General features: G+C 47.3%; 1 protein-coding gene across 5 annotated transcripts in view; it reads left to right on the top strand.

Moving 5' to 3' along the window:
- The window catches only part of sema3b (sema domain, immunoglobulin domain (Ig), short basic domain, secreted, (semaphorin) 3B), a 295,901-nt gene extending 287,496 nt beyond the window's left edge, over positions 1–8,405 (top strand). For all 5 annotated transcript variants that reach the window (XM_080218758.1, XM_080218765.1, XM_080218779.1 and 2 more), the window contains 3 exons: positions 2,557–2,612; positions 4,868–5,007; positions 6,429–8,405. In XM_080218758.1, the coding sequence (XP_080074884.1) occupies positions 2,557–2,612; positions 4,868–5,007; positions 6,429–6,887 (655 nt within the window). In that variant the 3' untranslated portion in view covers positions 6,888–8,405. The remainder of the gene's footprint in view (positions 1–2,556; positions 2,613–4,867; positions 5,008–6,428) is intronic.
- The last annotated feature ends 13,861 nt before the right edge of the window (positions 8,406–22,266 follow it).

The raw sequence follows: 22,266 nt of genomic DNA, 5'->3' as shown, positions 1-22,266 counted from the left end.
AGAGAGAAATACAAAGAGACACTTGTCTTCTGACACCCAAACAGCAGCCTCCAGAGAGAGAAAAAAACAGAGAGATGTCTGACTTCTGACACTGGAACAGCAGCCTCCAGAGAGAGGGAGACAGAGGCACATAAGAACATAAGAAATAGGAGCAGGAGTAGGCCAACTAGCCCTTCGAGCCTGCCCCGCCCTTCAATAAGATCATGGCTGATCTGTCGTGGCTCAGTTCCGCATTCCCGCCCTCTCCCCATAACCCTTAATCCCCTCTCTCATCAAAAACCCATCAACCCGCGTCTTAAAAATATTTAGCGAGGCAGCCTCCACCACTTCAACGGGCAGAGAATTCCAGAGATTCACCACCCTTTCACCTCTTACTTCTTTCAGCAACAGGCAGAAACTTGACTGTTTACAAATCAAAAAGAACTGTGGGTTTTCCCCGCAAACTCAGCTCTTCCCAATCACATGACTCTGCCTCTGTCAATCAACATAATCAGAACCCTTCTCTGAAACCTCAGGGGGAAAAAAACAAAATAAACAAAATTGCATTAACTCATATTAAAACAGACGCCCTATTATCTAAAACCAATTATTTTCCTGCATTCTCAGCATGGAGCTGCCTGGTTTGCAGACAAATCAGCACCGTGTAAACCAGAGCTGAATTTTAAACATACCTCTCTCAAGAAACATGTTAGGCACAGTATCATCAAACAAGGCACTGATGAGAGATGTCATTTCCCCCTCATCCTAGTCTGTTCATCCCGGAAGATCATGTAGCAGCCCCATTGCAGCATCCAACATCGGTTGATAGGCCATGCTACATTGTCCCTTAATATTAGGGAGATTATCAGGGTAAATACATGGGGTTAAGGGGTAGGGTTGTTGTCAGTCCAGGCCCAATGGGCTGAATGGCCTCTTTGTGCACTGTAGGGATCCTATAAAAATTCTATTCTATGTTATGCCTGGGAGCTCCTGTGAGTAGTCTGTAGTGGCCCTACTTCTGAGCCAGAAGCTCCAAGTTTGGGCCTCACCTCAAGACCTGATGACCAAGGAAGGTGCATCCATAACCTGGTCAAACAGGTTGGGTATCGTCCTGGAAGTCCTTCCAAAACACACACTACTGGCAAGTGGTAAGAGCAGGAGAGATTCCTGGTTGGTTGTGTGGAAGAAAGTTGGAGCTTCCATTCATAGCTCGAGTCTACAACATGCAAGTAAAAACTACATGTGGCCACAGCAACTCGGAGTCCCTCAATGAACATTAACACAGCACGACCATCTTCTGAACGGTGCTTGGCAATCTAGTTTTCCCAGTCACACTTTGTCATCGGCCACGTGAGGGCTTTCTGAAGATTAATCCTTATCATAATCAAGATGTTGTGGCTACTCTGTGTTCTTCTGAATGAGTTCACAGCTCCATGACCCTTAAGCCCAGCCCAGATTTCATTGGTAGACTGCAGCTTATGTGACCATTAACCCAACATCACAGGAATATGTAATTTCAAGGCATATTGCATTCAACAGCACTGAGGGGAACAAATAGCCCCAAGAGGTTACATGGAATGAATGTCTACATCTATCTTCCCAATTCAATAAATTCATCAGGACTATTTGGATATCACTCAAGTTGCTACAATGTTTTTCTCTGTTACAAGTTTGTGTCTTGGTGCCATTTTGAGTTTCAAGGATACAATCTAGCTGTAGTACGGATGGAGTACTCCATTGTTGGAACGTTCATCCATTCTGTGAGACGATGAACTATGGTCCAGTGCATCTTTCCTGGTTGTAGAGGTGGACATCTTAGATCCCACGGTGCTTTTGGAGGAAGAGTCGGGGGTCCTCCTGGCTGGAGTTCCTACTTCTGGCCTTGGAGGAGGTCCAGAGGAGATTCACAAGAATGTTCCTAGGAATGAAGTGTTTGTCATATGAGGAGTGGTTGAGGAGTCTGGGTCTAGATGAGATGGAGCTTAGTAGGGTGAGGGGGGGGGATGTAATTGAAACAGATCTCTCAGAGGCCTAGATAGAGTGGAGATGGAGAAGATATTTCCACTCATGGGAGAGACTAGAACGCCAGGGTACAACCTCAGACTGAAGGGACACTCCTTTAAAACTGAGATGAGGAGGAATTTCTTCAGTCAGAGGGTGGTGAAAATGTGGAACTCATTGCCACAGAGGGCTGTGGCGATCAAGTCATTGAGTGTCTTCAAGGCAGAGATAGATAGGTTCTTGGTCAATAAGGGGATCAAGGGTTACATGGAGAAGGCAGAAAAATGGGGATGAGAATCACATCAGCCATGATTGAGTGGCAGAACAGACTCAATGGGCCGATTGGCCTAATTCTGCTCCTACATCTGATGGTCTTATGGTTTTGTCCCTTGACTGCCAAATCCATGTTAATTGGGACACCTCTTCAGTTGTTGTTCATGGGATCTTGCTGTGTAGGAACAGACCATCGCATTTTCCGACTCAACAATCGTCGCTCTTCAGAAAGTCATGAATTATATGAGGAACTCTGAGGTATTTGTGTGAGACAGTCTTTCTAATGTTTGTGTGTCTTCACAGGCGATTCCGGCGTCAGGATGTGAGAAATGGAGATCCAAACACTCTGTGTTCGGGAGGTACAGTTATATAAATATTAATCCTTCTGTTCTACCTGGTGGGGGTGGGTTCAACAGTTGGGATTTGTTCCTGGCCAATATTTGTCCCTCAATTAGCATTACAGAAACAAGTGATCGCCTCTATGTGTGGTAAGCTGTTTCCTTGGGGTGACTGACGCAATCATAGTGCTATTGTGACAGAGGAGGAGGCCATTCAGCCCATCAGGGCTGAAGGTGAAGCCCGCCATGGCCAACGTTTGACAAAGTACCTCACAAGAGGTTATTGCAGAAGGTCAGGGGGCATGGAGTTGGGGGTAGGGTGTTAGCGTGGATAGAGGACTGGTTGTCAAATAGGAGGCAGAGAGTGGGGGTCAACGGGTGCTATTCGGATTGGTGGTTGGTGACTAGTGGGGTGCCCCAGGGGTCGGTGCTGGGGCCTCAGCTATTTACCATTTATATAGATGATCTGGAGGAGGGAACCGAGTGTAGGGTGTCGAAATTTGCTGATGACACCAAGATTGGGGGAACTGCAAATTGTGCGGAGGGTGTGGAGAGTCTGCAGAAGGATCTAGATAGGCTGGGCGAATGGGCCAGGAAATGGCAAATGGAATTTAATGTTGGCAAGTGTGAGGTGGTCCACTTTGGTAGGAAGAATGGTAGGAAGGACTATTACTTACGGGGCGAAAAACTGCAGCAGGCGACGGTGCAGAGGGACCTCGGGGTCCTTGTGCATGAGTCGCAAAAACCCAGCTTGCAGGTGCAGCAGGTGGTCAGGAAGGCGAATGGGATGCTGGACTTCATAGCGAGGGGGATTGAATATAAAAGTAGGGAGGTCTTGCTGCGGCTGTATAGGGCATTGGTGAGGCCACAGCTGGAGTACTGTGTGCAGTTTTGGGCGCCGCACCTGCACAAGGATATTTTGGCCTTGGAGGGAGTGCAGAGGAGGTTTACTAGGCTGATACCGGAGTTGAGGGGGTTGAGCTATGAGGAGAGGCTGAATAAACTAGGCTTGTACTCGTTAGAGTTTAGAAGAATGAGGGGAGATCTCATTGAGACGTATAAGATGATGAATGGGATGGATAGGATAGAGGTGGAAAGACTCTTCACGCTCAAAAAAGACAGTAGGACTAGGGGGCACAGCCTCAAGATAAAAGGGGGGTGGTTTAGAACGGAGTTGAGGAGGAACTTCTTCACTCAAAGGGTGGTGAATCTCTGGAATTCTCTGCCCGTTGAAGTGGTGGAGGCTACCTCGCTAAATATTTTTAAGACGCGGGTTGATGGGTTTTTGATAAGAGAGGGGATTAAGGGTTATGGGGGGAGGGCGGGAGAGTGGAACTGAGCCACGACAGATCAGCCATGATCTTATTGAATGGCGGGGCAGGCTCGAAGGGCTGGATGGCCTACTCCTGCTCCTATTTCTTATGTTCTTACGTTCTTATGAATAACCATTTGGTTGTCTGGAACTGTTTAACTTCCTCGACTTTTCCTGCAAGGACTCAGGCTGAGATGGAGTGTGTCAGATGGTCCAGCTCCCTTGACCCAAATGTCCAGCCTTAAAGCAGGCAATTTTAACCAGGTTGGCCAGGGTAGGGAAACCTGGCATCGGATACAGTATCAATTTTACACCCTGCCCAATATTGGTGTTTGTGGGACTTTAGTAGTAACTGAGATCATGTGGAGTGTAAACCTGTCATTGCTCCCAGCAGTTTCTCAATAGGGTGCGTTATAGAATCCTACAGTGCAGGAGAAGGCCATTCAGCCCATCGAGTCTGCACTGACTACAATCCCACCCAGGCCCTACTCCCATAACCCTATGTATTTACCATGGAATCTCTACAGTGCAGAAGGAGGCCACTCAGCCCATCGAGCCTGCACCGACAACAATCCCACCCAGCCTCTATCTCCATTATCCCATGTATTTACCGTGGAATCTCTCCAGTGCAGAAGGAGGGGCAATTTGATATTGCCAATCATCATAACCCACCCATCTTTGGAGTGTGGGAGGAAACCAGAGCATCCGGAGGAAACCCATGCAGATACAGGGAGAACGTGCAGACTCCACACATGACAGTCGCCCGAGGCCGGAATCGAACCTAGGTCCCTGGCGCCGTGAGACAGCAGCACTAACCACTGTGCCACCATGCTGCCCCAATTAGATTCTGTTGTGATAAAGGCAAAATACTGCAGGTGCTGGAAATCTGAAATAAAAACTGGAAGTGCTGAGGTTCCATCGTATTGATGCTCTAACCCCGGACGTTTGGTTTTGTTTTGGACAGATCGCCACCAGCACAGGGTAACAGAGAAGAAGCTGTACGGGGTGGAGGGCAGCAGTACCTTCCTGGAGTGCATCCCAAAATCCCTGCAAGCACAGGTCACCTGGACATTCCAGAAGCGCTCAGGAGGTCCAAGGGACGAGGTACGCACAATTCCCAGGCTTTTATCTGGGATCAGCGAAGGGGGAACATCCTTCTTGTTCATGAGCAAAAGCCAATCCAGCATTCCGACACACCAATCGGAATTCCGCTCTCTCCGTTGTATCGTTCTTTGTTTCTCTTTGATTTAATTTGATTTATTATCGCCACCTGTATCGGTGAAAAGTATTGTTTCTTGCGCGCTATACAGACGGAGCATACCTCTCATAGAGAAGGAAAGGAGAGAGTGCAGAATGTAGAGTTACGGTCATAGCTAGGGGGTAGAGAAAGATCAACTTAATGTGACGTAGGTCCATTCAAAAGTCTGACGGCAGCAGGGAAGAAGCTGTTCTTGAGTCGGTTGACCTCAGATCTAATGTTAAGTTAATGTAATCCGACTTGTGACACCAGTAAATAAGCTTAAAAACATTTTTAAAAAAACTTCCCTTGGACAATTGCTGGGAACTATCTGACAAAGTGACTTAAATCACTGACTGATACTGCCAGATTTACACCAATAGTTACTCTGAAAGTGTAAAAGGAAACGAAACGACTTCGACCTTCAGCGTAACTGTTTTAAACTCCCAGGCCGAGCCCAGCACGGGAACCACGCCTCACCCCCAAACATATTGCTAACCCCACCAGATTCTCCCCCCAACCTCCAGGCCCAAATGTGTTGATATAGTGCCCTTAATATTGTAAAACGTCCCTAGATCCTTTGATTTGATTTATTATTGTCCCATGTACTAACATACAGTGAAAAGCATTGTTTCTTGCGCGCTATACAGACAAAGCATACCGTTCATAGAGAAGGAAACGAGAGCGCAGAGTGTAGTGTTACAGTCATAGCTAGGGTGTAGAGAAAGATCAACTTAGTGCGAGGTAGGTCCATGGAATCTCAGGCTAAGGTGGCTCACCCTTATCTGGGGCAAACAGATATCCCACAAACCTTTTCAGCACTTTGGTCCCATTTATCCAAGAAAGCTTTTAACTTTGTTTCCCAGAACGGAAGAGCTAATTACCAGGGGGCATAGGTTTAAAGGAGGCAAGTTTTTTACACAGAGGGTGGTACTTGCTGCCAGGGGTAGGTAGTGGAAGCAGATACAATAGTGGCATTTAAGGGGGTCTTGATAAATATATGAATAGGACGGGAATGGAGGGATATGGTCCCTGGAAGGGTAGGGGTTTTAGTTCAATCGGGCAGCAGGGTCAGTGCAGGCTTGGAGGGCCGAAGGGCCTGTTCCTGTGCTGTAATTTTCTCTGTTCTTTGTCTTCTGGGACACTGGGTCTCAGTGTCGTTAAAAAAAAGTGAACTTAGTTACATTAAAAACACAAACTCAAGACAGTTGACAACAAATTTGAGATAGAATCTTCTTTGTTTGGAGAAAATATTTTGGATTCACATCGGCTCTTTCATTGCTTGCAGGTTCGGTTGGATGACCACATCATAAAGACTGACCGAGGCTTGTTGCTAAGGAGCATCCAACGCAAGAACGCCGGCACCTACTACTGCCATTCCATGGAGCTCGACTTCACCCAGACCCTCATGCACATCTCGCTGGAGGTGATCCGGCTGGAGCAGGCCGACGAGCTCCTCCGCAAGGACCCGGGGGCGGGCCGCGGCCCCTCCCTGGCTTTCCCCAACCAGAAGCTCTGGTACCGGGACTTCCTGCAGCTGGTCGACCACCCCAGCCTGAAGACGGTGGACGAGATCTGCGAGCAGGTGTGGCGGCGGCGGAGCAAGCAGCCCAAGCACAAGCGGGCCTCCGCCCGTCACCTGCAGACCAAGTGGAAGCACCTGCAAGAGGTGAGGAAGGGGCGCAACCGTCGGACCAACAACCTGCTGCGCGCCGAGCGGGCTCCCCGCAGCGCGGTTGTGCAGTGATTTTTGAGGAGAGCAAAATAATCGATGGAACAATCCTGGGAGTGATGGCAAGGACTGAAGTGATGCCCAGCGGGTGCCTCTCACACTACCCTTCTCTGCACAACGTTTACATGAACCTCTGAGTGAAAGGACACTTTTCTCACTATTGAAACCACTATGACACTAACATCCATCACTTTACGTTCTAGTGTGTTAGGAATTACTTCTCATATTTAAGGCTACGAATAGCAATAATAAGTACTAGGGCTGATTAGGATTGCCAGCAACCTCTTAGGTCTTGGGGGCTTTGTGATAGATGTGTCTCGTGCCTTGGGAGAGTCTTCCCCCCTCTTTCCAACTCTCTCAAGAACGTCGCCCAGAGAGGCTGGAGACTGGCGTTGCGGGGATAAGGCCTTGCCGGCTGGCCAGAAGTTTTTAACCCTTTGTGGCCCACGTAATCCAAATGCCGCCATCCCGTTTCAAAGCCCGAGGCGGCGAGAAAATTGACCAAGCGCCCATTGTTAACATCCACGTGGTACAGGCTCGACGGGCCCCCTCCTGCACCTATTTTCTGTGCGACGGCAGCCCCCAAATACTCTTCGTTCTGGACAAACTGGCACCTTGCCAAGGTGCGCCTGGCATCGCCGCCTCAGAGTCGACCCGGTTGAGCTGCAGAGGGCAGCTAGGACAACCCAGCAGATTGTTTGGCTTTGGATGTGAATGGGCTGGAAAGGGTTAATTGAAGATGCGGAGAGTTCTGGAAGAACGTGTAGTAAGACTTTCTCTATTCTTTTGGTTTGAGTCTTTAGTAAGGTGTCGGTGCCTATGGGACTTGTTGCTATACTTGCTGCCTTTCACTGTTAAAGCTAGCGCTGCGTTGTACAATGGCGGAGTTTGCGCAATCGCTCACTTCTGACCGCTCCACGCTCCGGACACTACAGACAGCTGGGTCTCACGTCATGTCTCTGCCGATGGATGTACGACACAGAGACAGCCAGGAAATATCACGCACACGGGAACTTCGGAGGAAGTGCCACGAGGAGTATTTGAGCCTGTCCTTGGGGATTGACAAGAGAACGGACTCTGACTTTTCTTGGAGACACAAACTCAGCAGTGGCGAAGGGAAAGCTTTGAGAGGGCTGTTTATCAAAGACATCATCAACAAACAGCGGTTTTTCTTCCCCTCCAACCTTCAACCCCTTTTTTTGAGTCAACTTGCGTCTCGTCAGAGAGGCAAAGAAAGTGGTCTAATCAGACAAGGTAACCAGCACAGATTGCAGGACAGATGACATGTTCGCCATCATGAACAAGGTCAAAGGTTACTTCTATCGCTGCGCTGAGTCCAAAATTTCAGCTCCTGCTGATAAAAGTTGCAACCAACACCTTGTGGTCTTTCCGATGGGCGTTATATATTGAATGTCAAGGGGACGTGATGTGTAATGTATTATTTCTGAGATACAATTTATGTTACGCATTGAGGTACTAAACTGTCACTCTTTTATCATTTCATGTTTCCAATAAATTGTTTTGATCACGAAAGCGTAGATTTAAGGCAAGTTATATGCGCACGGCTAAATGTGGGACGAACCTGGGCAGGTTGATATTGAACTGAAACAGGAGACATTTCACTGAGGGGGGATTAGCTGAAATCCACGCTCAGAGCAGCCAGCTCCTTGGTGCCTACTTGCTGACTCAAAGGGATCGAAGCAAATTGCCAGGAATGGGAATGGGAAACATAGGCCTGCAGAGGTTGGTGGGTGAGACAAGGGTCAGGTACAAAGTGCTGCATTCTCGGTAAGTTGATGTGAGGGGGGGGTGGTCAAGATTCTTGTAGTCGTGGGGACCGGTAACTTCGCAAGGTGAATAGCGAGGCTTTGACAAAGGGTCATCTGGACGTCAGCTCTTCTCTGTCCTTACAGATGCTGCCAGACCCGCTGAGATTTTCCAGCGTTTTCCCTTCTGGTGAGGAGCTGGTCAGGTTGATAAAGCAAAGCAAGCAGATGTTTTGGCTTTTGAGCACACAAACTGGAAGCAGGGATAGCTCACTCTGAACCTCAGAACGAGGGTATTTAACAGAAGTCATCTCGCCCTCTTTATTTCAATCTCTCACTTACTGGGCGGGATTTTACAGCTTCACTTGGGCGTGGCTGGAAATCCCCACCCAAGGTCAACAGAGATTGCCGTTGTCAGCCCCTCGCCTGCACCGATTCTAAAGTAGGTGAGGTGATAGAGACCCGGTCTTTGTGTCTGAATCTCTCTCTCACTCCCTCATTTGTCACCTCTGTCAATCTTACTCCACGTCTTTCTGTTTCTGTCTCACTCTCTCGGAGAATGGAATGCAAAGAGGTTTGGCGTTCCCATCTTGGAAGTAAATGGGGAAGAGGGAAGTTGTTTGGTCCAGTAGATATCTTTCTGTGTTTTTCAGTCGATCTATCTTTCTCCCTCTCTTTTCTCCCTATGTTACCTCTCTTTCTCTCACGCTCTCTTTTGTCTCACGCCCTCTCTCTTCACAAAGATTGGCTATGGTAAATTAACCTTAGTGTCAGGGGGATTAGCAGGGTAAATATGTGGGGTTATGGGAATAGGGCCTGGGTGGAATTATGGTCGATGCAGACTCGATGGGCTGAATGGCCTCCTTCTGTACTGTAGGGATTCTATAATTCTCTGTACATATGTGACGATGTCCCTCTCTCTCTGTGCACTACTTTAAGGTCAGTCTAAAGAGTAGAACCGGGAGTGCAGTGTATAACCAGCTAGGTGCTGTGGTGGGGGATAATGGGCAGCAAGGTGCTCACTGCGCCAGGGTCCTGAGTTCGATTCCTGGCTCGGGTCACTGTCTGTGCGGAGTCTGCACATTCTCCCCGTGTCTGCGTGGGTTTCCTCCGGATGCTCCGGTTTCCTCCCATAGTCCAAAAAATGTGCTGGTTAGGTGCATTAGCCGTGCTAAATTCTCCCTCAGTGTACCCGAACAGGCGCCGGAGTGTGATGACTTAAGGGATTTTTTACAGTAACTTCATAAAGTTAAATTATTAGTCACAAGTAAGTTTGCATAAACACTGCAATGAAGTTACTGCGAAAGTCCCGTACTTGCCACACTCCGGCGCCTGCTCAGGTACATTGAGGGAGAATTTAGCACGGCCAATCCACCTAACCAGCATGTCTTTCGGACAGTGGGAGGAAACCGGAGCAACGGGAGGAAACCCATGCAGGCAATGTGCAGACTCCGCACAGACAGTGACCCCCAGCAGGGAATTGAACCTGGGTTCAATTCTGGCACTGTGAGATAGCAGTGCTAACCACTGTGCCACCGTGCTGCCTCATTGCAGTGTTAATGTAAGCCTGCTCGTCACCTTAATAAATAAACTTCCAAAAGATCTTTCGGATCTGCCAGGATGGATGGACTAAGATGTGACAAATAGCGTTACTCATGAATTATGTGGTGATAGGAATTTCATGTTTAGATCCAGAATGTATTTGGCTAAGGAATTGGTTTATCTAGAGTGTATAATTCTCACAAAATGAGTGATAAAAAATATTTCTGGTTATATTGCAGTTGAATAATAACAGATGTAGGGAGCATACTGAAAGGGATTTTAGAATGGATTAAAAGTGCAGTTTACTGCACAATTTGTGGGTAAATTGTGGCTGCTGTTATTCACGGGTTTTGATTTGAAAGGAAGTTTTTACCTTGGAGCTCATTAATCAGAACCAACAAATAAAGTCAGCTTCTAGCCCTGCCAGGGTTGGAAGTGGTCAAGATCTAAGTATTTAGCACTGAAAATGAAGGGAAATAAAGAGTAAGTCTATAAGTGGAGGATTAGCTGGCTGTTGAGGTTGGGGAGTCACGGAGGCCGAGACTGCTGTTCCATCATAACGGAGCACTGGGAATGGGGATGAACAAGGTGCTGGAATCAGAGGACCAAGGAGCATTGGTTGGGACACAGGAGCTGAGGAGGTCAGAGAATGGTCGGAACCATTCCAGACCACAGGCTGGGGATGGGAGGTCAGGAGGACTTGTGGATGAGGATTGGATGAGGATTTCCGCGGGGGAGTGCGGAGGTGGTGGTGTGAGCTGGGAACAGAAGTTAATGATGGTATGGAAGTGAAAGTAAGGAATCTCGGTGATGGGCAGAATGGAGAGTTTGAAGCAAAGCTTGGGGTCAAACAATTCAAACTAAGTGACTGGAGGGATCAGATATTTGGAAGGAATTAGAGAGCGTTGTCCCAGATTTGCAATATTCACTAGGACTGGAATCTTAGACAACCAGATTCAACGTTCCTCTTCCCCATTGCATTATTGTACCCCATTGCAAAGAGCTGCCTCTTCCATCTAGATTGTATTTGAACTTGAGTGTTGGAGGACAATGTTCTTGGACATCTATCGTTCTGCTGGCCTATGTTTTAAAGCTTGTGTCTCGCACTTGAAACAATAGTATCATTAGCTCCTGTCTCACTGCTTAATCATGTACCTCTGCCTGAGCTTTATATCAATATGGACAGGACAGCATTCTAAACTACTGAGCCACCCCAACCCTCCTAGATGCAATGTGCAACCAGATAAAGACGATGGACTGGTAAAGACCATTAGGTCCTTAAGCCCCACAAAGTCCTGATGTCTTCTGTAATATAATTCACACAAAAAAAAGGACACCCACCAACAGCCTCTGGAATATTCTGAAGTGGAAAAAACAGGTTCAAAAATAAATTCAAGTCCAATTTGGAGCGGGGATGAATATTTGAAACATTGCATCCTCCTCCCCCCTCCCCTATCCCGACCTTCAGGCAATCCAGGCTACGCCAGGATACTATGTTTTATGTGACCAAGTATTCCAGCGATGCTGGGTTGCTGTGACGTCTGGCAGGAACAGTTCCAGCTTCCTTCTGGAGGTCAGCAGTGGAACAGCACTCAGCGCGCAGGCCAGTAACTTGCTCCAGATGTCCACCGCCCTCTGGGAAAGACAGAATATCCTGACGTCTAAACCTAGCTTCTGCCCACGTGTAATTGAGACGTCAGATCCCTGCTCCATCTAATCACAATGATTTGTCAATGCGTACACATTCACGTCCCCTCGTTATTTTAAACATTTGATTAGATTTATACAACAAAGAACACAGGAACAGGCCCGTTGGCCCACAATGTGTGCGGAACATGACGCCAAATTAAACTAATCCCTTCTGCCTGTCCTTGGCCCATATCTATTCGTTGCATATTGATGTGCTTACCTAAAGTTAGCGACACATTGGTGGTTAGTACTGCTGCCTCATAATGCTAAAGACCCAGGTTCAATTCCCTGCTTGGATCACTGTCTGTGTGGAATCTGCGTGGGTTTCCTCCCACAGTCAGAAAGACGTGCTGGTTAGGTGTATTGGCCGTGCTAAATTCTCCCTGAGTGCACCCAAATAGATGCTGGAGTGTGGTGACCAGGGGATTTTCACAATAACTTCATTGCAGTGTTAATGTAAGCCTACTTGAGATACAAATAAATAAACAAGCTTTAAGTAAATAAGCCCCTTAAACGCCCCTCAATCTATATAAAATTAAAATTTATTTATTAGACGCAAGTAGGCTTACATTCACCATGCAGTGAAGTTACTGTGAAAATACCCCAGTCACCACACTCCGGCACCTGTTCGGGTACACTGAAGGAGAATTTAGCACGGCCTATCCACCTAACCTGCATATCTTTGGATTGTGGGAGGAAACTGGAGCCCCCGGAGGAAACCCATGCAGACACGGGAGAATGTGCAAACTTCATGCAGTCAGTGACCCAAGCTGGGAATCGAACCTGGGTCCCTTACACTGTCCCTTAAATGGTGCTAAACCACTATGCCCTGAAAGTAAAAGTGCCTAGCTACTATTAGTAAGCCAACCTGGGTGGGTAAATTGCTTCATGGTCCTTATTTTGAACCTGTTCCAAAGCCTCTACATCACTAACCACTGGGGTGACCAAAACTGGGCAAATGTTCTACTTGAGGTCTAACCCAAGCTGGTTGAATGGTGTAGTTTGGTGTCCACTTTCGTGCTATAACCTTACACCATGTTGGCTTTCACCATCGTCCCATGGCTCGAGAATCTCAAGTGAAGTGTAACACCAAGACCTCTTCTTGTTCTTTCACCAGCCTTTGGCCCTGAGCCCTGGTTGGGGCTTGGTGAGAGTTACAGACGGAATTCTGGAGGAGCTCTGGTTGGGGTGGGTGTGATTTATCAGAGCGGTGTGACGTTGGACAAACATCGGACCATTCCCTCTTTCATTGCGTCAAGATCAGCTTGCCATTATTTCATCTCAGCACAGATCTCACACTCTCACGTAGCATCGACTAATATACAATGGTGAAATTAATGGATGATACTAAAGTGCTCACTAATACCTTTCTGTACCTTGTCAAAGCTCACTGTCTTAAACCAAAGATTATATTAAACTGTCAGGCTCAGAAACATATTTCCCTGGGTTTCAATATGCGGTGGTTTAAAGAATGCACCTGCCTTTTCAATACTCTCCAGACAGTGATGTGGTTTTTAACTATTGCGTATTAATGTCTAAAATTTCTGTTAATAAAGTTTTTTTCATATCACTCAATACAGAACCTGAAATTGCCTTGTTTGTAATCTGCACTGACACGGGGATTAAGGGTTCAGAGACGTGAGTTGGGGTGGCGCGGGCAGCACATTTTAGTTTGCGCTGTTGCCTCACAGGGACCCGGGTTCGATTCCCGGCTTGGGTCACTGTCTGTGTGAAATTTGAACATTCTCTCCGTGTCTGCCTGGGTTTCCTCCAGGTGCTCTGGTTTCCTCCCACAGTCCAAAGACGTGTGTGTGTGTGGGTTAGGTTGATTGGCCATGCTAAATTGCCCCTTAGTGTCAGGGGAACTAACTAGGGTAAATGCATGGGGTTTCAGGGATAGGGTCTGGGTGGGATTGTGGTCGGTGCAGGCTCAATGGGCCAAATGGCCTCCTTCTGCACTGTAGGGATTCTATGAATCACAGTGATATGAGTCTTTGGAAACCAATCGCGTGGTCTTCTAAGGCACCAACCACGTTGATATTTGTTTACTCAGTGCCAGCTTTACAAATGGAGAAATGCTTCCTCTTGTTGGACATTCTAGGGTGAGAGGTCATAGCCTTAGGATAAGGGGTAGCAAATTTAAAACAGAGTTGGGGAGAAACTAATTCTCCCAAAGGGTTGTGAATCTGTGGAATTTGCTATTCCAAAGTGCAGTGAATGCTGGGACAGTGAGTAAATTTAAGGAGTTAGATTTTTAATTGGTGATGGGTTCAAGGGTTATGGGGGGAAGGCAGGAAAATGGGGAAGAGGAGCATATCAGCCATGACTGAATGGCGGAGCAGACTCGATGGGCCAAATGGCCTAATTTTGCTCCGAAATCTTATGAACTAAATGAAGATAAGAGTCAAATCCCATCTGAACATTCAGATTCGAAACATTGGCTCTATTCTCTCTCCACAGAGGCTGGCAGATCTGCTAAGATTTTCCAAGATTTTCTGTTTTATTTTCCTGAATGGCTCCCTCATCAGCTTCCTCGGCTGTAATCACTGCAGCCGTATCTGCCCGTAACCTTATCCAGAGGCGAGCCGGGGAGCAAATCATCTTTTCCCCTCTCCTGGCCCGAAGCCATTTGTGTCCCAGTGACTCAGTGGATCTCAGTTCTGTACTAAACTGGAGGGTATGTGCAGTGCTGGTGTCTGAGCCGGTGATTGAGAGCACCAGGGCAAGAGATGGGGGGGCTTCTTCATCGCAATCTCCTCCCCCCCCCCAACGCCGCCTTGGACCCTGGGGGCTGAGCAGGCTGGGTGTCTGAAAGCAGGAACTTGGTGGGGGGTGTGGATCAGAGTGAGGGGATGGTGATGAGATTGGGAAGCAAGGGCTCCACGATCACACCATCAGCTCTTGGCCCATGGTGCCAGGTAGCAGAATGAGGGGGTGCTGGGAATCGGGAAGGGGCATAAGGCAGGTACATACCCCCCAACCTCATGGTTCTCAGCATGGCTGGATGCCAATGGTACAGACAACAATATTTCTCTTTATCCCTTCAGAGGTCAGACGCAAACACCAACATGGTCCCTCCACACCGACCCTATAGTTAAGAAAGACCAGAAGTCTAAGGAAATTCAGCATGCCCCCCCCCCCCCCCCCCCCCCCCTACTATCTCACCAATTTTTACAGTTGCACCATGGAAAGCATCCTTGTATCACAGCTTGGTATGGCTCCTATACTGTCCAAGACAGCAAGAAACTGGAAAGGGTTGTGAATAAAGCCCAATCCATCCAGCCTCCCATCCATTGACACTGTCTACACTTTCCGCTGCCTTGGAAAAGCAGCCAATATATTCAAGACTCCCATGCGACCTGGACATTCTCTCTTCCATGGGAACAGATACAAAAGTCTGAATCACATATCAGCCGACTCGAGAACAGCTTCTTCCCTGCTGCCATCAGACTTTTGAATGGACCTGCCGTATATTAAGTTGATCTTTCTCTATACGCTAGCTGTAACATTACATTCTGCACCCTCTTGTTTCCTTCTCCCCTATGTACTCTATGAAAGGTTTGCTTTGTATAGCACGCAAAAAACAATATTTTTTACTGTTCCCCCAATGCGTGTGACAATAATAGAACCGTGTTCGAAATGGAACGTTATGGAAAAAAAGCCTGTCAGATATTAACTCTCCCATACTTTACACATTCTACACCACACAGGGGAAAACGTCAGTATGGATACAAAACTAGCTCAGTGACTGAAGGGAAAGGCACTGATGGATGGAGGCTTTTCCAGCCAGGAAACTGCACTCATTATTCTTTGTATGTGTTATAAATGACCTGGATTTGGATGTCAGGAGCTGTTTTACAAGTTTGTAAATGCTGGGAAACTAATAGACGATGATGAGGGTACTTGTAGGCTTCAGAATGACCAGGAGGCTGGAGTTCAATGCACAGAGTGAAGTGGTGCATTTTGGGCAGGCTGAATGGCCTACTTCTGCTCCCACACTCCGAGAAACGTACTGGTTAGGGTGCATTGGCCGTGTTAAATTCTCCCTCAGTGTACCCGGACAGGCACTGGAGTGTGGCGACCAGGGGATTTTCACAGTAACTTCACTGCAGTGTTGACATAGGCCTACTTGTGACACCTATAATTAAATAAATTAAATAATTTACATCTTGTGATCTTATCAGTAAGGGAATCCAGGGAGTTTAAGAGCCGTGGGGTTATGCTACAACTATACCGGACCTTGGTGAGACCACATTTGGAATATTGTGTGCAGTTCCGGTCACCTCACTATAAGAAGGATGTGGAAGCATTGGAGAGAGTGCAGAGGAGATTTACCAGGATGCTGCCTGGTTTGGAGGGTAGGTCTTATGGGGAAAGGTTGAGGGAGCTGGGGCTTTTCTCTTTGGAGTGGAGGAGGATGAGAGGCGACTTAATAGAGGTTTATAAGATGATGAGGGGGATAGATAGAGTGGACATACAGAAACTATTTCGTCGGGTGGATGTAGCTGTTACTAGGGGACATAACTATAAGGTTCATGCTGGGAGATATAGGAGGGATGTCCGAGGTAGATTCTTCACTTAGAGATTGGTTGGGGTGTGGAATGCACTGCCTGCTGTGATACTGGAGTCGGACACTTTAGAAACTTATAAGTGGTTATTGGATAGGCACATGGAGCACTCCAGAATGATAGGGAGTGGGATAGCTTGATCTTGGGATTGGACATAACTTGGCACAACATTGAGGGCCGAAGGGCCTGTACTGTGCTATAATGTTGTATGTTTCTATGTTCTATGGAATCAAGGGTTATGGGGATAAGGGGGGAAAGTGGAGCTGAGGATTATCTCAGCAGATCAGTCATGATCTCATTGAATGATGGAACAGCCTTGATGGGCTGAATGGCTTTCTTCTGCTCCTACGTGTGCACATTCGCCTCCTGTTGCGTCAGACTCCCAGAGTCTGAAAGACGTGCTGGTTAGGTGCATTGACCCGAACAGGCGCCGGAACGTGGCGACTAGGGGAATTTCACAGTAACTTCATTGCAGTGTTAATGTAAAGCCTTACTTGTGACGAATAAACGTTAACTTTAACACGTGACAGCAATAAGTCAGATCAAAAAGATCGAAAAAGTGAGCACTGTTCTCCTGGAGATAATTAAGAGCAGAATTAACAGAGACTTTCAAAATGACAAGATGTTTTTAGTAAATAGGGGAAGGGAAATTGCTTCTGGCAGTCATAGAGTCATAGAGGTTTACAGCATGGAGACAGGCCCTTTGGCCCAACTTGCCCATGCTGCCCTTTTATTTAAACCCTGAAGCCAGTCCCAATTGCCCGCATTTTGCCCTTATCCCTCTATAGCCATTGTAGCCATGTGACTGTCTAAAAATGCATTTTAAAGGACAAAATTGTACCCACCTCTACTACTACCTCTGGCAGCTCGTTCCAGACACTCACCACCCTCTGAGAGAAAAAATTGTCCCTCTGGACACTTCCGTATCTCTCCCCTCTCACCTTAGACCAATGCCCTCTAGTTTTTGTCTCCCCTACCTTTGGGGAAAAGACAGTGGGACAATAACTGAAGGTAATCCATCTGCTTCAGGTGATTTTGGGGTGCAGTTACCGACAATGCAACACTAGGGGGAGCTTCTTCCTGCACACGTGCAGATGCGGTCAGTCAGTAATGGCTGTTTCAATTCTTTATAGATAGAATAGAAAACTAAACCTGACCTGATTGGGAAGTGGAATTATATTTAAGAAGAGCTGGAGAAGTAGGACAGCTATTTAAAAATCAGGAACAAATCTTGGATCCAATCCAGATCGATGCTGGAACTGGTAATACCAAACCAGGGATCTCATTCCCACCGTAGACATTCCATTTATAGAGCGGAATCTTCCTGTCCCGCCCACCCTGGGAATTGTAGCTGGCTGGGGACGGGGGAGGGGAGGGAACCATGCAAAGGTCCATTCGTCTGAGGTGGGATTTTCCAATTTTGGGGCGAGCGAGACTGGAATGGGATTTTCCAGCCACCCTCATCCCAAGGCTGGAAAATGGAAAGCAATGGGAACAGGCCCTTCGGCCCCCATATGTCCATGGGATAGGACCAATGGACAAGTTGGGCCGAATGGCCTGTTTCCATGCTGTAAACCTCTATTGTCTTTTAATGAAAATCAGTAAAACCCAGCTCGCTGGCGTCAGCGGTTCACAAAAAAAATAGGAGCAGGAGAAGGCCATTCAGGCCTACGAGCCTGCTCTGTTATTCATTATGATCCTGGCTGGTCCTCTATCTCAGTGGCACATTCCTGCTTTCTCCAAATTCCCCTTGATGCCTTTGAAATCTAAAAAAAACCCCTTTCTTTTCCTGAACACATTCTCTGCTAGAGAATTCCACAGGCTCACTACTGTGGGATTAAGGGTCCAGTTCTCCAGCCAGGCTGTGTGGTTGCTCCTTTCCAATACCTTCGCCAACTTTAGAAAGCCGTGCACGTTCTAGGGAGGCAAATGAACTATTTGCCATTGTTGCAGCTCTGCGCTGAGTAAGTGATGAAAGTAACTGGCTTCTATCACTCTCACTATCAACTCTGGAACTTGTGATAACAACAACAGCAATCTTTTAACCACTCAACAAATCTTTGAGATAATATGAAGTTATGTTGTTGAGTGGCGGTGGGTGCGGGCAGCACGGTGGCACAGTGGTTTACACCATTGCCTCACAGCACCAGGGACCCGGGTTCAGTTTCAGCCTTGGGTCAATGTGTAGACAGATGTGTAGGTTAGGGGGATTAGCTGTGGGAAATTGCCTCTTACGGTCCCAACTTGTGTAGGTTAGGGGAATTAGCAATGGAAAATTGCCCCTTAGCTTAAAGTTTATTTATTATTGTCACAAGTAGGTTTGCATTAACACTGCAATGAAGTTACTGTGAAAATCTCCTACTTGCCACACTCTGGCGCCTGTTTGGGTACACTGAGGCAGAACTTAGCACGGCCAAAGCACCTAACCAGCAAGTCTTCAGACTATGGGAGGAAACCAGAGCACCAGGCGGAAACCCACGCAGACACAGACAATGACCCAAGCTGGGAATTGAACCTGGGTCCCTGGTGCTGTGAGGCAGCAGTGCTAACCACTGTGCCACCGTGCTATCCTCCACTGTGCCATTCTTAGTGTCCCAAAATGTGTAGATTAGGGGAATTAATGGGATAAATAGGTGGGGATAGGACCGGGTAGGAAGCTCTTCTGGATAGCAGACTCGATGGGCCAAATGATCTCTTCCTGCATTGCTGGGATTCTATTGTTCTATTGTGCATATTCCAGCGCATTGTGGACGTGAGTTTGTGTGTTCCATCTCCTCACCGTAACCTTCAGAGTTATCAACTCTTGCAGGACTCTGAACAATAGACGTGTTGGTGCAGTCAGTGCATTAGCACTTCCTATCGAAACTCATCCTGCCCTCCCCTCCCTCCGCTAACCTGTTGCTGATGTCCCTCCTGTGAAATCCCAGGCGTACATCTGGAATCTAAGGCTCTCTTTATATTTCTTTTTAATCACGCTGGCTGGAGGTTGGGAGAGATAACTGTGCCACAGTGAGTTAGTCAGATCACTGCTGCCAACCCAGGGGAAGATTCCTGCGCCAGACACGATGAAACATCAGGTGAAAAGCTCCCTCTCATTTCTGTTCATCAAGAGATTTTCCAGCAGAGGGCAGCAGTGTACCATGTTCAGAGTTCACTGGCCCACGTTGAGTGAGACCTCGGCATTGTGTCAAACATTCGTAAAAAGGTGTTTTAAGGAGATGTGAAGAACATGAGGGACTTAGATCAGGTAAATGAGGATAAAGGTGGGAAAATACCCTTTGACAGGATATGGAATGTTGAACCAGAATCTGGGGAGAAAACTGCAATCTTCAATCAGCTGTTAAAAAAGTATCTCGGGAACTAATTGAAAAAGAAATAAATAATACTTCAAAGGACTTCAAATACTTTTACAGATACACCATAGAAAGCATTCTTTCTGGTTGGATTACAACTTGGTATGGGCTCCTGCTCTGCCCAAGACCGCAAGGAACTACAAAAGGTCATGAACGTAGCCCAATCCATCACTCAAACCAGCCTCCCATCCATTGACTCTGTCTACACTTCCCACTGCCTCAGAAAAGCAGGCAGCATCATTAAGGACCTCACACACCCTGGACATTCTCTCTTCCATAGGGAAAAAGATACAGAAGTCTAAGGTCACGTACCAATCAACTCAAGAACAGCTTCTTCCCTGCTGCCATCAGACTTTTGAATGGACCTATCTTGCACCAAGTTGATCTTTCTCTACACCCTAGCTATGACTGTAACACTACATTCTGCACTCTCTCCTTTCCTTCTCTATGAACGGTATGCTGCGTCTTATTAGCGCGCAAGTAACAATACTTTTCACTGTATGTTAATACATATGACAATAATAAATCAAATAAGATCACATCGGTTCCTCCAGACAGCGGAGGTGATTCTACTGTACCAAGGGAAACCAAGGAATATTTTGAAAGATAATAAATAGTTTTAACGCTCCAGCAAGAACCACTCACAGTCACTTGCACAGAGCTTGAGCCTTGTTGAAAATATTGCTGATACCACTGAAGCTTTTCACCTTGTACTCAGCAGAACAAATAGAAGAATGCCCAATTTCAAATAATCATTACACGTTATATCTCATGAGGAAAGGGTGTTGACTGTTTGGCAAGTCGACTTTGATTGGCTGAGCCATTTCAACAACATCTCTCTATTTGTTGCTGTGTTCAAGCTCTGGGTGACTAAGGGACGGTCAGAGAGACGGGTGGGTTTCGCGAGGGTGGCCAAAGCTCTTTGGTGGTGACTCAAGGATTGTTAGCCTTGTGTGAAATAGTTCATCATTCTGCCATTCACACTGCAAGTTCCCCTCCAAGCCACTCACCATCCTGACTTGGGAATATATCGGCCATTCCTTCACTGTCGCTGGGCAAAATCCTGGGATTCCCTCCCTAACGGCATTGCGGGTCGACCCACAGCACGTGGACTGCAGCGATTCAAGAAGGCAGCTCACCACCACCTTCTCAAGGGGCAACTAGGGATGGGCAATAAATGCTGGCCCAGCCAACGATGCCCATGTCCCAGGAATGAATAAAACAAAAGGTTGATGGTAATATCAGGGCCTGTTTATTCAAAGAACAAGCATCACTCCCTGTTAGGATGGTGAGAGAGCTGACAATGCCCACACTGCAGCAAGCACAGTGCCACAAAATGGCCAAGCCATCCATCACTCCCTTACTGAGGTTGCCGGAGCCGATGAGCGCCCGGGAAAAACAAAACTCACCTCAGATGGCCTCAACACTTCAATCCATTGCTTGATTCTTGGCCTCGACAGCACGAGTCAGTCAGAGCAAGTGGCGAGGACATGGGGGCAGGGCAGGGACAGCTCAGTTAGCTTTGTGTAATTGTTGACATGGTTTATGGGAGTTGGGCGCTCGGTCAGAGCAGCAGGGCTTGGAACTGAGTTCACAACCTGGGCAAAACTGCCATAACAGACACTCACACACCCACGCACACACACAGGCACTCACGTACACACACTCACACACCCACACACACACAGGCACTCACGTACACACATTCACAAACACACACTCACACACCCACACACACACACAGATACTCACGTACACACACTCACACACACACATTCACATACACACACACACATCCACACATACATACGCTCACAGGCGCACACACACATTCATGTACACACACTCACACATCCACACACGCTCACACACACGCGCTCACACACATGCACTCACACACTCACTGACGCACACTCACACTCTCACACACACAGATTCACACACACACTCTCACACATGTAGACTTAGACACATACTCCCTCACACTCACATACGCTCTCACACATACACACACACACACTCACACACTCACTCACACATGCATAGACTCACACACACATACACTCACACTCGCACATACACTCTCACATGCACACACTCACACACATTCACATGCACACTCACATACGCATGCACCCTCACACTCACACGCACACTCTCACACACATAGACTCACACACACACACACTTATGCACACACACACATTCACACACACACACACTGATTCTCATACACACACACACTTACACATGCACACACACATTCACACACACACACACACTGATTCTCATACACACACACACTTACACATGCACACACACATTCACACACACACACACACAGATTCTCATACACACACACTTACACATGCACACACACACATTCACACACACACACACACACACTCACACTGACTCACACACACACACTGACACATACACACACACACACTGACTCTCACACACACGCGCACAT

This window comes from Carcharhinus amblyrhynchos, chromosome 3 (genome assembly GCF_965287045.1).
Source record: "Carcharhinus amblyrhynchos chromosome 3, sCarAmb.v2.hapA, whole genome shotgun sequence".
Taxonomy (NCBI): domain Eukaryota; kingdom Metazoa; phylum Chordata; class Chondrichthyes; order Carcharhiniformes; family Carcharhinidae; genus Carcharhinus; species Carcharhinus amblyrhynchos.
This window is presented reverse-complemented; position numbering and strand designations above follow the sequence as displayed.